This window comes from Mesoplodon bidens, assembly GCF_964165515.1.
Source record: "Mesoplodon bidens genome assembly, chromosome: 7".
In the NCBI taxonomy this organism is placed as follows: Eukaryota; Metazoa; Chordata; class Mammalia; order Artiodactyla; family Ziphiidae; genus Mesoplodon; species Mesoplodon bidens.
In genome coordinates, this window is record NC_138164.1 from 56,321,717 (window position 1) to 56,335,154 (window position 13,438).

Sequence of the window (13,438 nt, forward strand, 5' to 3'; positions counted from 1 at the left end):
CGACTCTCTGTCTCCCTGCCTTCTGTTTTTCTCCCTTTCCCTCCTTCCCCTATACCAGTACTGGGTGATCTTCCTGAAATCCAAATCTGCTTAAGTCTGCTTAAAATTATCCAGTGCTTTCCCCACCGACTTCCAGGATAAAAATCCAACCTCCACAGGCTGAGGGCCTTACAGTCTGGCTCCTGCATACGTCTCCTTAGGTTCTGAACAGGTTAAGCTTTTTAACATCTATTTCCTCTGTCCCGATCACCCTTTCCTGATTTCCTGGTTTAAAAACAAAAAACACCAGCTCGGATATCATATCCTAGGTAGACTCTCTCTGACAGAGCTGGTCAATCCTTATATATTCCTGTTATGTTGCATTTTTGCATTATTAGAGTATTTCATCGGGCCGCTAAACTGTGAAGCAGAGGGTGGCACATGAAAAAAAATCCAGACCTGGATTCATACCGTTTCATCACTTACTGTGTCGCCTCAAGCAACATACTCAACTCCTCTGAATGCTAGCTCCTTTTGCGATATAGAGATAATTAAAACTGCCCCCAAACATAGTAAGAGCTCAAAAAATGTTAGACCCAGTACTGACTTTCTACTGTTTTTCAACTGATGATTCACTTTTCTGTTTTCCCTACCAAAATGGAGGGAAACAACCTACAGACCTTAATCCTACCTCCCTGGACCACGTGGCAAACAGCTCTGTCCTATGATTCAGGTGCTTTAAAACACTGACCACACCCCTTACTCTTTCAGTTCCGGTTAAGTACCCAAGTCTCTTAATTATTTTCCCCCCATAGATTCTCATCTTCATTTCCTGTGGAAACCACATAACCCATCAAGAAATGGTTCAACAGTACTGTCAGTGGACACCTTTCCAGGTTGAAAATCAAAGGAAAAAATGTGGTAAAGCACAGTTATCCTCACCACAGAGAAGGCTGTCTTTCCACCAGCACACACTCATGGGTCTCAGGACAGAGGTCTGTATCCACTCCTTCCCTTCTCTCCCACCTCTCTCCCTTCACTAGCACACCTCCAGGTACTTCAAACTGTACAAAGCAACTCTCTGCACTGCCATCCATTTAAGATGCTATGGAAGAAAGGTGGTAAAAGTCATTTTTGGGGGAGATAGTTTGCTCTGAACGTAGGCAAAAGAGTGGGGAGCAAGTGCCCCTGTACCACCAGGTTGCTGAGAAGGCTATCTGCTCTCAGGTCAGAAGCAGCTAAAGCAGCCTGGGCTGTGGGTGCGACAACTGAAGACGAGTGAGGCCACACACACAACCAACTTCCACCAGGGTACTCACTTCGTGGTTTCTGTGTGAGCTCCAGAACTGTCTTCTCCCTTACACCCAGAGGTAAACTCACATAATGTGGAATTCATTTACAAAAGGTAGGCTATGTTTATTTACAGTCACAAGCAGTTGACTGACTCAGTGTGACTCAAACCACAAAGAAACCATTTCTCCTTCACTCCATTCTGAGTCCCAGGGTTGGCTGGGGCCCAGCCTGGTAGGAGGGCTGCTTGCGGACCATTCACAGGTTCACAAGTTTCTCATTGAGGGCAATTTGTGACTGCGTGAGATTGGCCAGGTAGGTCACCATCAGCAGGTCCTGGAAGAGAAGGAATCCAGGATGAGTGAGGGGCTGGGTAAAGAGTGAGCAGAAAGGCTGGTCTTGGCCAGTTGTATGACGGACGGACACTGGGTGAGGGCAGTCCTGGATAAACAAGAGCTGGGAGAGGCTGAGCAAGAGTGGAAGGTGGAAGACAGGAAGGAAATGCCTGAGAACACTTTGTCATCTCTACTGATACACCTGAGCCACAGGAAGCAAGGAAACAGCAGGAGGGGAATCTCGGAGCACCTGTGCTCTCTTCCCCTGAGCCTGGACTGCCAGGGGGCCAAAGGCGGAGCCTTGTTTCCTCTATCCACTCCAGGTCACCTTTCCCAACCCCCTCCACAGGTGTATGGCTGAGGTGGGGGAAAGCACAGGCTCCCAGAAGCCCAGGGATGGCACTCACGTTGATGTTGCTGTTGAGCATGGTCTCGAAGTCCTCAGGAACTATTTTGGGTACTTGGTTAACCAGACTCATCAAGAAGCGGCCCACGGTATTGTCAGCTGACACCTTTCCAGACTGAGCACCGAAGAGTCAACGAGGGACAGTTAAGTCTCACCACCGAGACTGTCACTTCACCAGCACATCCCCAGCCATCTCAGAGGGGAGGTCACGCCCTCCTCCTTCCCTTCCCCTCCACTCCTCACCAGCACGTCCTCCGCATACTGCAACACTGTGCTGAGGGCATCCTGGATGCGGGCCGATGCCCCTCCCACTTGCTGCAAGTCACTGGAGAGGCCGATTACCCGGTTGGGGCTAAAACAGGTCTTCATGATCAGGTCAACTGTGGCAGCGGGTTGGGGGTAGAAGTGACACAGAGAATTCAGTCATCCCAGCGGGAAAGAGATCTCTAACCACCTCCCCTTGGACTGAGTCAGCTTCCCCAAACCCCCCTGCCCTGCCCTTATTAGCTTTTCTTTCTCTGGAGAGAGTTCAACTCCTACACCCAGTATGCTAATCACTGGTTCTGGTCTCATATGAATGGCCGTGTAGCCTCTGGTGGTGATGATTTCCCACCTCTAACAATTTCACAAATAATTCCTTGAATCCCATTTCTACAGAAGAATGACTTCTAGTCATCACAAACCTTACATCAACTGTTCCTCTTAACACACCCAAGGCCCTCCATCCTTGTTACAGAACAGAAACCCCCTCCCCGGAAAAATGCCCAAGACCTAGAAAGCGGGTATGGGCAAGTCACTCACCTCCAATGCGTTCAGTGTCATAATATGCATATTTCACTGTCAGAGGGGTGAACATCACCCCCATGGTCCTCCCAGGAACACCCATTAAAGTGCTGGGGAGAGAAAAGCCAAGGTTAACAGAAGGACTTGGGAGGGGGTTTCATGTCTAGTTCAGGCTGGGAAAGCAGTCATACCAAGGGTATGGCTTCCAAGGTTCTGAAAGAAGAAAGCTGGGCCACTTGAAGCCCAGAGGGCTAAAGGGAACAAGTCACTTTCTTCCCTTAGCTCATTCCACACACCAAACCCTTGGCCTGAGAGAAGGGACTCAGCTTTTGGACCGGGCCTGGACCCTTTATAGAGAATTACTTCACACACTGAAATCTCAGTGTTGAGGACAGGACACTGGATTTCCCTGTGGAACTAGCTGCCTAGACATCCTTCCTCACAGAAAGAAGTGACAGGACAGGTCTCCTCTGGGACCGAGTTACTCATCAGCACTGATGAAAAAAACTCGACTCTGGCCCCTCAAGATCAGACTGGGTGCTGTAAGTCATCTTAGTAAAGATGACTGCCTTTACTATGTCAACTATACTTTCACTGGATCTTGAGGAGTCTGAAATACCTGGAAAGGCTAAGAAATCAGGCAACAGCTAGAGGTTAGTGGTACACCAACTGGCCCACGAGGACATGACATCCACCATCTCTGTCCTACCACGTAATAGGTAACTTGGTCACTTCAGTGTCAGACACAAAAATGGCACAAAGTTAAAGTAAGAGACGTGCTAACAAAGGGCTTCATTCTAAGCAGAAAATACAATCCTTCCAACTCCTACAGCCACCCCGTCTTCGGCATGCCTCTAGAGCCTTTCCCAGTATCTCCCATCAACCAGCATTCTAGCTGCTTAATGTGCCAACAGGGTAATGTTACTGTCATCCAAACTGTACTTTATCCCAGGTTAAAAGACATGTTCAAAACAAGGACAGCCATTCTTTAATCTGTACCGCCCTGTGTCCTGTGCACAGTTTTAGTGATAACGACAAACTGAAGGGCAACTCAGAAAATCAGTGAATGTGGAGAAGAAATCATGACCAGAACACTGTGTGAGGACCGGCCGTAGGAGTTGTATAACAGTTAACTTCTAGAAAAGATGACAGGAAAAACGAGCTTGCTCAAATACCTAAAGGGCTGCCCTTTGAAACTGGTTATGAGCAATGAGCAGAAATTTGGGTAGGCAAGGATCAGTGAGGGGAAATTTCAGGGACAGAGTTTGTTTTGGAATAAAACCTCTCCAGTGATAACTCCTGAAAGTGAGGAAGGGGCTTCCTTAGGCAGCGAGCTGCACACTGAAGGATGACACCTGCGTGGGGTGGAGGCGGGGGGTGGCATCCAGGCACAGTATGAACGAGGTAGCTTTTCATGCCCTTGTTGCCCAAGACTCTGGTCACCTGACGTAGGCCTTAATGCTCATGCGGCCATTCTGGAGGCTCGTGTCCACTGTGAGGTGAATGGGGTTGGGGGCTTCCCGGCTGTAGTACTCGTGGATCAGCACTGAGTGCTCTGTGATGTCATGGCCTGTAGCATACCTGGAAAATGGAACACAGCTGTGGACTCATGTCTACGTGCGACAACAATACCAAACAGGATGGTGGCATGGGTGTCTCTGGGTACCCAGCACCCCTAGTCGGGGTGTAGTTATACCCCCAGGGACAACACATGCCAAAAAAATACGCACACTGAAAATTGTAACAAATCAAATAAAGGCTGCCTTAGAGCTCCTGAAAATTCTAAGTCACCAGCAAGGCAAAAAAGACTTGCTCAGTAAAAGCTGCAGTCCACAATAAGTATTCTTGGCCTCACAGGATCAGAACCGCCAGCAAAACACACTGAATTCACAGCTCCTTGAGATAATACACTTTCAATACTCTGTCTCCAAAAGAGGGTGTACGATACCTGGTCAGGTGACAAAAGATGTTGGCCATCAACCACTGCGACTTTCCATCCCCTGGTCCCAACTTACCAGCCCAGGATGAGCTCATTTGGAGAGACTTTCTTGTGCAGTTCATACATGTTCTTAGCAAATTCCATGTCAACAGCCACCTGAGAAGGAAGGCAGGAAAGGAAGCTAAGAAGCCAGAAGTCCACAGCAAATGGATAAACAGGACAAGAGGCCACTCCCAACAGACAGAAGAGGCCCGGGAAATATGTACAAATGGGAACGAAGCTCTTTCACTGCAGCTCTAGTTATGAGCACAACACACTGTGGCGCAGGAGGGGCCTCACGAAGAGTCCAGCAAATGAGGAGCTACAAACCACACGGGGGTCTCAAATTCCCACTCACCTCATCTTCTGACTCGTTGTGCGGCACTGAAAAGCAGTTGGTGACTTCCACTGAGTGCTTGTCCACGGTTCCTGTGAGAGAGTATTGTCCATGTGTTATAAAGCCTTGGGCTCCCAACTGTCCCAAATGCTTTCAAGAGGTCTCCTCAAAGTCAAGGAAACAAAAACCCAAACTGGGCGCATAAGCTCCAAGTTCAGCCAGGAGCACCCATGGAGACAGGATTTTCCAGAGAAATGAAACTCTGGAGTAATCTCCAAGTCTCTTCTTTAACTATCAGCAAACAGGGTCTATTCTTACTTCACAAGGTCTCCTTTTGCCTGTCTGTCACTTCCTGCTACCAGTCCTACTCCAGATCTTCACTATGTGACCTTCATTTTTCAGCCTCCAGACTTTCTCCTTAATATAATTTCATCTGCAGAGCTCCCTGAAGATTCTAACCATGTCTACAGAGACCACTCACATAGTAGCCTATCCCGAGGGCACAATTTTAGGGCGTTCCCCCTGTACCTCCCTTCAGCCGTGGTCCCACAGTCATAACCTTGACCCTACCATCAACCAGAAACCTTCTCCCTGTGAACCTTAAACATCATACCACAAACTTTTATTCTTCTAGTTCTGATGATACTTTTACTCTAGCTACATTTGTTTCTTGTCCTCACTAAGACTGCTGGTCCCTTGACCTCTCCATTTTTTTTCTCATCTACTGGCACTGCCCACCCAGGCTTCAAGTGCTTCCCTCTCCACCACAGACCACAATGTTGCCTATACCCATAAGCATCTGTTTAATTCCACTTCACTATGGTTTCTGCCCCCTTAGCTGAAACTATGCCCCCAAACCAAATGGATACATACTTCTTTTTTTAAATTGAAGTATAGTCGATTTACAATGTTACGTGTGTACAGAAAAGTGATTCAGTTATGTATGTATACACATACACACACATATATATTCTTTTTCAGATCCTTTTCCATTTTGTTATTACAAGATATGGAGGACCTCCCTGGTGGTGCAGTGGTTAAGAATCTGCCTGCCAATGCAGCGGACATGGGTTCGATCCCTGGTCCGGGAAGATCCCATGTGCCGCGGAGCAACTAAGCCCGAGCGCCACAACTAGTGAGCCTGCGCTCTAGAGCCCATGAGCCACAACTACTGAAGCCCTCGCGTCTACAGCCTGTGCTCCGTAACAAGAGAAGCCACCACAGTGAGAAGCCCACACACTGCAACGAAGAGCAGCCCCCACTCGCCACAACCAGAGAAAGCCCGCGCGCAGCAAATTAGACCCAACGCAGCCATCCATAAACAAACAAACAAACAAACAAACAAATAAATAAGATATCGAGTACAGTTCCCTGTGCTATACAGCAAGCCCTTGTTCTTCATTTTATATACAGGAGTGTGGATACATACTCTTTATCCTATTCGACCTCTTGTCAACAGACTTGACCACTTCAAGAATCTGAAATAGTTAAGTCTTCTGTATTTGCATGCCACCATAACACCCTTCTACTAGAGCATTTATCACATTATATGCTAATTATTTGCATATAAGGGTACATCTTCATCTTGAATTTAAGGTTAAGAGTAGAGCTTGTTTGATCAAACTTTGAATTCTAAGTACCTAATAGTTTTACGGTACATAAAAGGCACCACTGATTTCATTTAACCAAATGGAATATGTCTCATGAATTGATTTCTAACTGAAAATTTCTAAGTTCCTAGCAAGCAGAATCTATGCTTCATTCTTCAGTAAGCAATGCCTCTGTAACACCTAGCCTTGTACCATGACTCCATTCTGAAAGAGGATCTGAAAAATCTAGATTACAGTTGTTCTAACTAGGGTCACAAATATTTGGGGGCACTTAGCACAAACCTAGGGTGGAAAATTGTTTATTTCGTTAAATAGCTCTAGTGAGTTTGGAAAATTTGACAGTGCAGCTGAAAGAGCAAGCTAGTATTTGTCGAGTGCCAAGTCAGTGACGCAAGAACCATTTACTACAGAGGCTCAAAGCAGGGCAGTCACAGAATGACAGCGTACTTTGGAAGGTTAAGAATAGGGGTGAGGGTGGGGATATGGGATGAAGGACTGAGAGTGAAAGCTTTTCCTGGGAACCTGGAAGATGAGTGAAACTTAAAGGATAAAATAAGGGAGAACAGGCAAAGAGAATACAAAGGCTTGATCTGAGACAACAATGGCAATGCTAGAAAGATAACGGATCAACTGAAGTTTCTGTAAAATGCGACACCCTCAAAGATAAAGAGGGAGACAATGTGTGTCTGTGTCAGGAGGGTGCCTGATGAGGTGGAAGATGGCAACCAACAGCTGTTTTGTACCTAGTCTGTGCCAGCACAGTTAGATGCCTTCTGTGATAATTTAGTTCTCACAGAATAAATCTAAAGTAGGCCCTGAAGGAAACAGACTTAGCTAATATGTGCTGGAGTCTGCCAACAACTATTATCCTCTTCGCAATACACCAATTGTCTTCTACGATGGAAACTATTACACGTTCAAGGGTAAGAAAGAGAAACGATACGTGCGACTAAATTGGATTCACAAAAGTGTCCAAATTCTGTGACCAAGATGGAGTGCAAATTAATTTGATGGGACCAGCAGTCCCCAGAGAAAGGGGTATATTGTCAGAAATCCCTCTTTAAGGTTTCTCAATTTTACTGTAACATAAAATATCAATTTCCCAAATTTGGAACATGGGCAGGGAAAAGGTTATTCCTCCATGTGCACGTTAATACAAATAATAGATAATACAATTGTCTGTGTCCAAATGGAGAATCAGAGACTGCACTGGGGGAATGGGGTCCATATCTCACTGGGGACTAATATGAGGGAGACTGAGGAACAGAGGCTCAGGCTTAGGCGTTTAGGAAAGCAGAATATTACTGAAACCCTAAATGGGTTCATGCCAAACCGGTTTACTTGGTGAGAGGGATATCTTTTTACAGGTGTCCCCACTCCAATGCCAAATGGTTAGGAAAAACTTCTCTTTTAACACCTGGAAAATAAAGACATTTACCAGTAGATAAGGGGGGAAAACGTGGTCAGTGGTCTCAGGGAGTCAAAGGTTTTTGACGTCCTAGTCAGAGTTTGAATTCATTTTTCGTAGATTGGGACTAGTCATACTTGACGTGAAATTCTACTGGGAAGATTAAAGATAAAATGTAAATCACTTGGCACACAGTATTTAGTCAATAAATAACTACAACGGGGGTGGGAAGTGAGGGGAACAAGATAAACGGGAGGTGGGAAGTAGGAGAGAACGTCAATTCTCTCTGACCACTCACCCAGCAGGGTCCCGATGACTCGGGCAGCGCCCTCGTTGCGTCGCTCGTAGCTGTCCACAATGGAGGCCAAAATGACCGGGTGCAGCCGGACCACGCGGCCGCCAGGGAAGGGGCCTGGGAGAGCCGGGCCAGGCAGTGACTGTGCCGGGGTCTGCGCTGGGGCTGGCGCTGAGGCCGGGGTCTGGCCCGGAGCCGCGGTCGTAGCCGCTGCTGCCGCCGGGTCTGAGGATGAGGCTGGAGCCGGCGTTGGAGCTGGAACCGGCGCTAGAGCCGGCGCTGAGGCTGAGGCTGGGGCTGGAGCCGGGGCCGGTTCTGAGGCCGCAGCCGGGGTTTCGGTTGGGGTGGCGGGAGGCGCGCTCGGCGGTACCGCCGGTGTGGCCATCTTGTCGAGAAGGAAGGAGCGAGGCGCGGAAGGGAGTGAGTTGACAAAGATTAGGAGCACGATAGGCTGAACCTGCACCACGTGAACTAGATCTTTGTGCTTATTGGTTTCTGATGATTCTACTCACGGCTACAATTTTCTGCTCTGAGTTTGTGCTCTTTGATTTCGGTCCGATGCGCACTCAGTGAGAAACGAGCTAAGTAGTTCCGAGTAAACTTGAAACCGCACTGAGAGGAGAGAAACAGCTGCCACCAGATGGAGCCAGAGAGTAGCGCAAGGGTCTCAATTGGTACTTCAATGGGATAATCGACATCAAGGTGCCTTTTAAAGGACTTTGTTCTTGACAGCATCCTAAGGTGTCAATGCAGTGAGTCATTCATTCAACAATTTGAATATGTGCCAGATGCTCTTTTGGAGCTTGGGATATATCAGTGAACAAAACAAAGATCACTGTCCTTGAAAAGTATACATTCTACTGGAGAGAGACAAATAAGTACATTATAGAATGTATTAGGTGATAAGTGCTATGAAAAAGGAAAAAGTAGCTGAAAATAAGGAGGAAATCAGGAGTCGCGAGGAGTTAGAGCAGGTCAAAATGGGAATGTGAGATTTGAGTGGATTTAAAGGAGACGAGGGGTATGACCATTATTGGGGGGAAGAGCCTCCAGGTAGAGGGAACAGAGTGCAAAGGCCTTAAGGCAGGAGCAGGCCTGGTGTGTTTGAGGCTATTTCATGGCTGGAGTGTTAGGATCAAGGCGGGGAGTAGCAGGACATGGACCTCTCCACAGGGCTTGGGGAGCAGATCATTAAGGACTTCCCAGGCCATGTAAGGACTTTGAGTTTTAGTCTGAGTCAGATGGAGTTTTGAGCCGGGAGGGTCATGCTCTCAGTTTTAAAAGCATCACGCTGCAGTGGTTGAGAGTCCGCCTGCCGATGCAGGGGACACGGGTTCGTGCCCCGGTCCGGGAAGATCCCACATGCCGCGGAGCGGCTGGGCCCGTGAGCCATGGCCGCTGAGCCTGCGCGTCCGGAGCCTGTGCTCCGCAACGGGAGAGGCCACAGCAGTGCGAGGCCCGCGTACCGCAAAAAAAAAAAAAAAAAGATGTTCCCACAACTGAAAAACAAACGCTTTAAACTTTTAAAAGAAAAGCTTCTCCCTTTCTATCAATTTCACACATTTACCAAGAAAAAAAATAATTTTTAGTAAGGAGAGAAAAAGATAAGAAACTAGCTAGATGATTTAGCTTAATCATTTACTCAAATAAACATGAATTGAGTGACTACTATGCTTAAGGTATCAAAATAGGTTCAATGGGGAATATAAAAATAAATCAAGACTTAGACCTTCCTGACAAGATGTCTATTTCCATGGGGAAGATAAGTCAAGTACAGAATTAGCATTAATCAATAAGTTGGATTTGAATACTCACCCAAGATTTACAAAACGGTGACCTTAAGTATTTTATTCAACTTTTCTATCATTCTGTGTCTTCATCTATTTAAAGAGAATAATAGTAGTTTCTACCTCGTAGGGTGATTCTGTGTATTGTGCTGATCTTGAGGCTTGGTATGGTGCCTGGCATGTTGTCTGTGCTCAGTGATTATAGATAGTGTGTTATAGAAGATCAGAGAGGTCTGGGAAAATGAGGGAAACTTCACCAGTAAGTAGCTGCTTAAAAATGAAAGGAGAAATAAAATGGAAGTTCCGGGAAAGGTAGGAAGTTTGAAATAATAAGTAGGCGAAGGTGACCATTGACATAAGCACGAAAAATATGAAAGTTAACAAGAGAGTTTTCTTACATTGTTCAGCAAGCTGACCTCTCACCTTCTTCACCTCCTCCCCTTTTTTAAATCATTTTCCTCTCCACCCCAACTAAGTCGCCCTTGTCATCTGACCTTTTCTGAAATTATGACTTTAGGAATCCTACTCTTGAACAAACGCTGACTACCCTTTTGCACACAATAGTACCCAACAATTTTTTACCTAATAGAGAATCTCTGAATGTTTGGCCCTTCTTTGGTTCTTTCCTTTTACTTTTACTCATTTTATTTATTTATTTATTTATTTTTGGCTGTGTTGGGTCTTTATTACTGCGCACGGGCTTTCTCTAGTTGTGGCGAGTGGGGGCTACTCTTTGTTGTGGTGAACAGGCTTCTCATTGAGGTGGCTTCTCTTGTTGTGGACCACGGGCTCTAGGTGCATGGGCTTCCGTAGTTGTGGCACGTGGGCTCAGTAGTTGCGGCTCGTGGGTTCTAGAGCACAGGCTCAGTAGTTGTGGCACACGGGTTCAGTAGTTGTGGCTAGAGGGCTCTAGAGTGCAGGCTCAGTAGTTGTGGCACACGGGCTTAGTTGCTCCACGGCATGTGGGATCTTCCTGGACCAGGGCTTGAACCCATGTCCCCTGCATTGGCAGGCTGATTCTTAACCACTGAGCCACCAGGGAAGCCCTATTTTTACTTATTTTAGATGGACAAAAAAGTTCTGACTGAGTTCTGCTTCAATCCCCTCACCATCTTGATTTAGGAAAATTAATTCTGCCTCCTCACTGCAGAAATGCCTTTCACCATTGGTAAAATGTCCCAAGAAGTAAAATGTGGGCAGCACTGAGCCCTGCTAGGGTGAAGAGTAAGAGAAAAAAGATAGGTATAAATAGCTTCTTCGTTGGGTTTTCCAGGAACCAGGGTTTTCACAACCATCAAAAAAAGTAAATTTTGTCTCTTCCTTTCCATCACTTACAGCTGTAATATTTTGCATTGCTTAATACCTCTAATTCTATTTTAATTACTGGCAGAAATGTCACATATGTTTCTCTCTTAAGTAAATCGCTGGCTTTTGGGATAAAATATTTAACTAGATAAACAGAGAAAATGTTTTCAGTTTAAGGAAGTATTCATTGATTCCTCTGTGGGGGCATGTTTTTTTGGGGGGGCATGTTTTAAACAGAACTGAGCATTGAATTCTATCATATGTCCATCAGCATCTATGAAAATGATCATATAACTTTTCTTCTTGGATTTACTAAGTCACTTTACTAGGTTTCCTTATTTTAAACCATCATTGTTTTCCTGCAATAAATATCATTCAGTCATTATGTTATTCTTTTAATTTAGTTAAAATTTTAATTTAAAACTTTTGCATCGAAGATTGGTTCAAGATGGTGGAGTAGAAGGAGTTGCTCTCACTCCCTCTTGTGAGAGCAAGAATCAGAATCACAATTAACTGCTGAACAGTCATCGACAGGAAGACACTGGAACTCACCAAAAAAGATACCCCACATCCAAAGACAATGAAGAAGCCACAGTGAGATGGTAGGAGGGGCACAATCACAATAAAATCAAATCCCATAACTGCTGGGTGGGTGACTTACAACCTAGAGAACACTTATACCACAGAAGTCCAACCACTGGAGTGAAGGTTCTGAGCCCCACGTCAGGCTTCCCAACCTGAGGGTCCGGCAACGGGAAGAGGAATTCCTAGAGAATCAGACTTTGAAGGCTAGCGAGATTTGATTGCAGGAATTCAACAGGACCGGGGGAAACAGAGACTCCACTCTTGGAAGGTACACACAAAGTAGTGTGCACATCGGGACCCAGGGGAAGAAGCAGTGACGCCATAGGAGACTGAACCAGACCTACCTGCTAGTGTTGGAGGGTCTCCTGCAGAGGCAGCAGGTGGCTGTGTCTCACCGTGAGGACAAGGACACTGGTAGCAGAAGTTCTGGGAAGTACTCCTTGGCGTGAGCCCTCCCAGAGTCAGCCATTAGTCCCACCAAAGAGCCCGGGTAGGCTCCAGTGTTGGGTCACCTCAGGCCAAACAAACAAAAGGGAGGGAACCCAGCCCTATCCATCAGCAGACAAGCGGATTAAAGTTTTACTGAGCTCTGCCTTCCAGACCAACACCCACCTCTACCCACCACCAGTTCCTCCCATCAAGAAACTTGCACAAGCCTCTTAGACAGCCTCATCCACCAGAGGGCAGACTGCAGAAGCAAGAAGAACTACAATCCTGCAGACCGTGCAACAAAAACCACATTCACAGAAAGATAGACAAGATGAAAAGGCAGAGGGCTATGTACCAGATGAAGGAACAAGATAAAACCCCAGAAAAACAACTAAATGAAGGGCAGTTAGGCAACCTTCCAGAAAAAGAATTCAGAATAATGATAGTGAAGAGGATCCAGGACCTCGGGAAAAGAATGGAGGCAAAGATCGAGAAGATGCAAGAAATGTTTAACAAAGACCTAGAAGAATTAAAGAACACACAGACAGAGATGAACAGTACAATAACTGAAATGAAGAATACACTAGAAGGAATCAATAGCAGAATAACTGAGGCATAAGAACGGATAAGTGACCTGGAAGACAGAATGGTGGAATTCATTGCTGAGGAATATAATAAAGAAAAAAGAATGAGAAAAAATGAAGACAGCATAAGAGACCTCTGGGGCAACATTAAACGCAACAACATTTGCATTATAAGGGTACGAGAAGGAGAAGACAGAGAGAAAGGACCAGAGAACATATTTGAAGAGATTATAGTCGAAAACTTCCCTAACATGGGAAAGGAAATAGCCGCCCAAGTCCAGGAAGCACAGAGAGTCCCATACAGGATAAACCCAAAGAGAAACACAC

The 13,438-nt window shown here is 46.1% G+C and overlaps 1 protein-coding gene across 1 annotated transcript; it reads right to left on the bottom strand.

Annotated features, from left to right (window-relative positions):
- Positions 1 to 1,370: 1,370 nt before the first annotated feature.
- EIF3F (eukaryotic translation initiation factor 3 subunit F) lies at positions 1,371 to 8,825 on the bottom strand. The gene is made up of 8 exons (XM_081238756.1): positions 8,425 to 8,825; positions 5,130 to 5,200; positions 4,809 to 4,888; positions 4,237 to 4,374; positions 2,812 to 2,903; positions 2,254 to 2,390; positions 2,012 to 2,125; positions 1,371 to 1,605 (listed from the first exon to the last, which is right to left on the bottom strand). The coding sequence occupies exons 1-8, from the start codon at positions 8,804 to 8,806 to the stop codon at positions 1,528 to 1,530; spliced, it is 1,092 nt and encodes a 363-aa protein (XP_081094882.1). The 5' UTR covers positions 8,807 to 8,825; the 3' UTR covers positions 1,371 to 1,527.
- Positions 8,826 to 13,438: the final 4,613 nt, after the last annotated feature.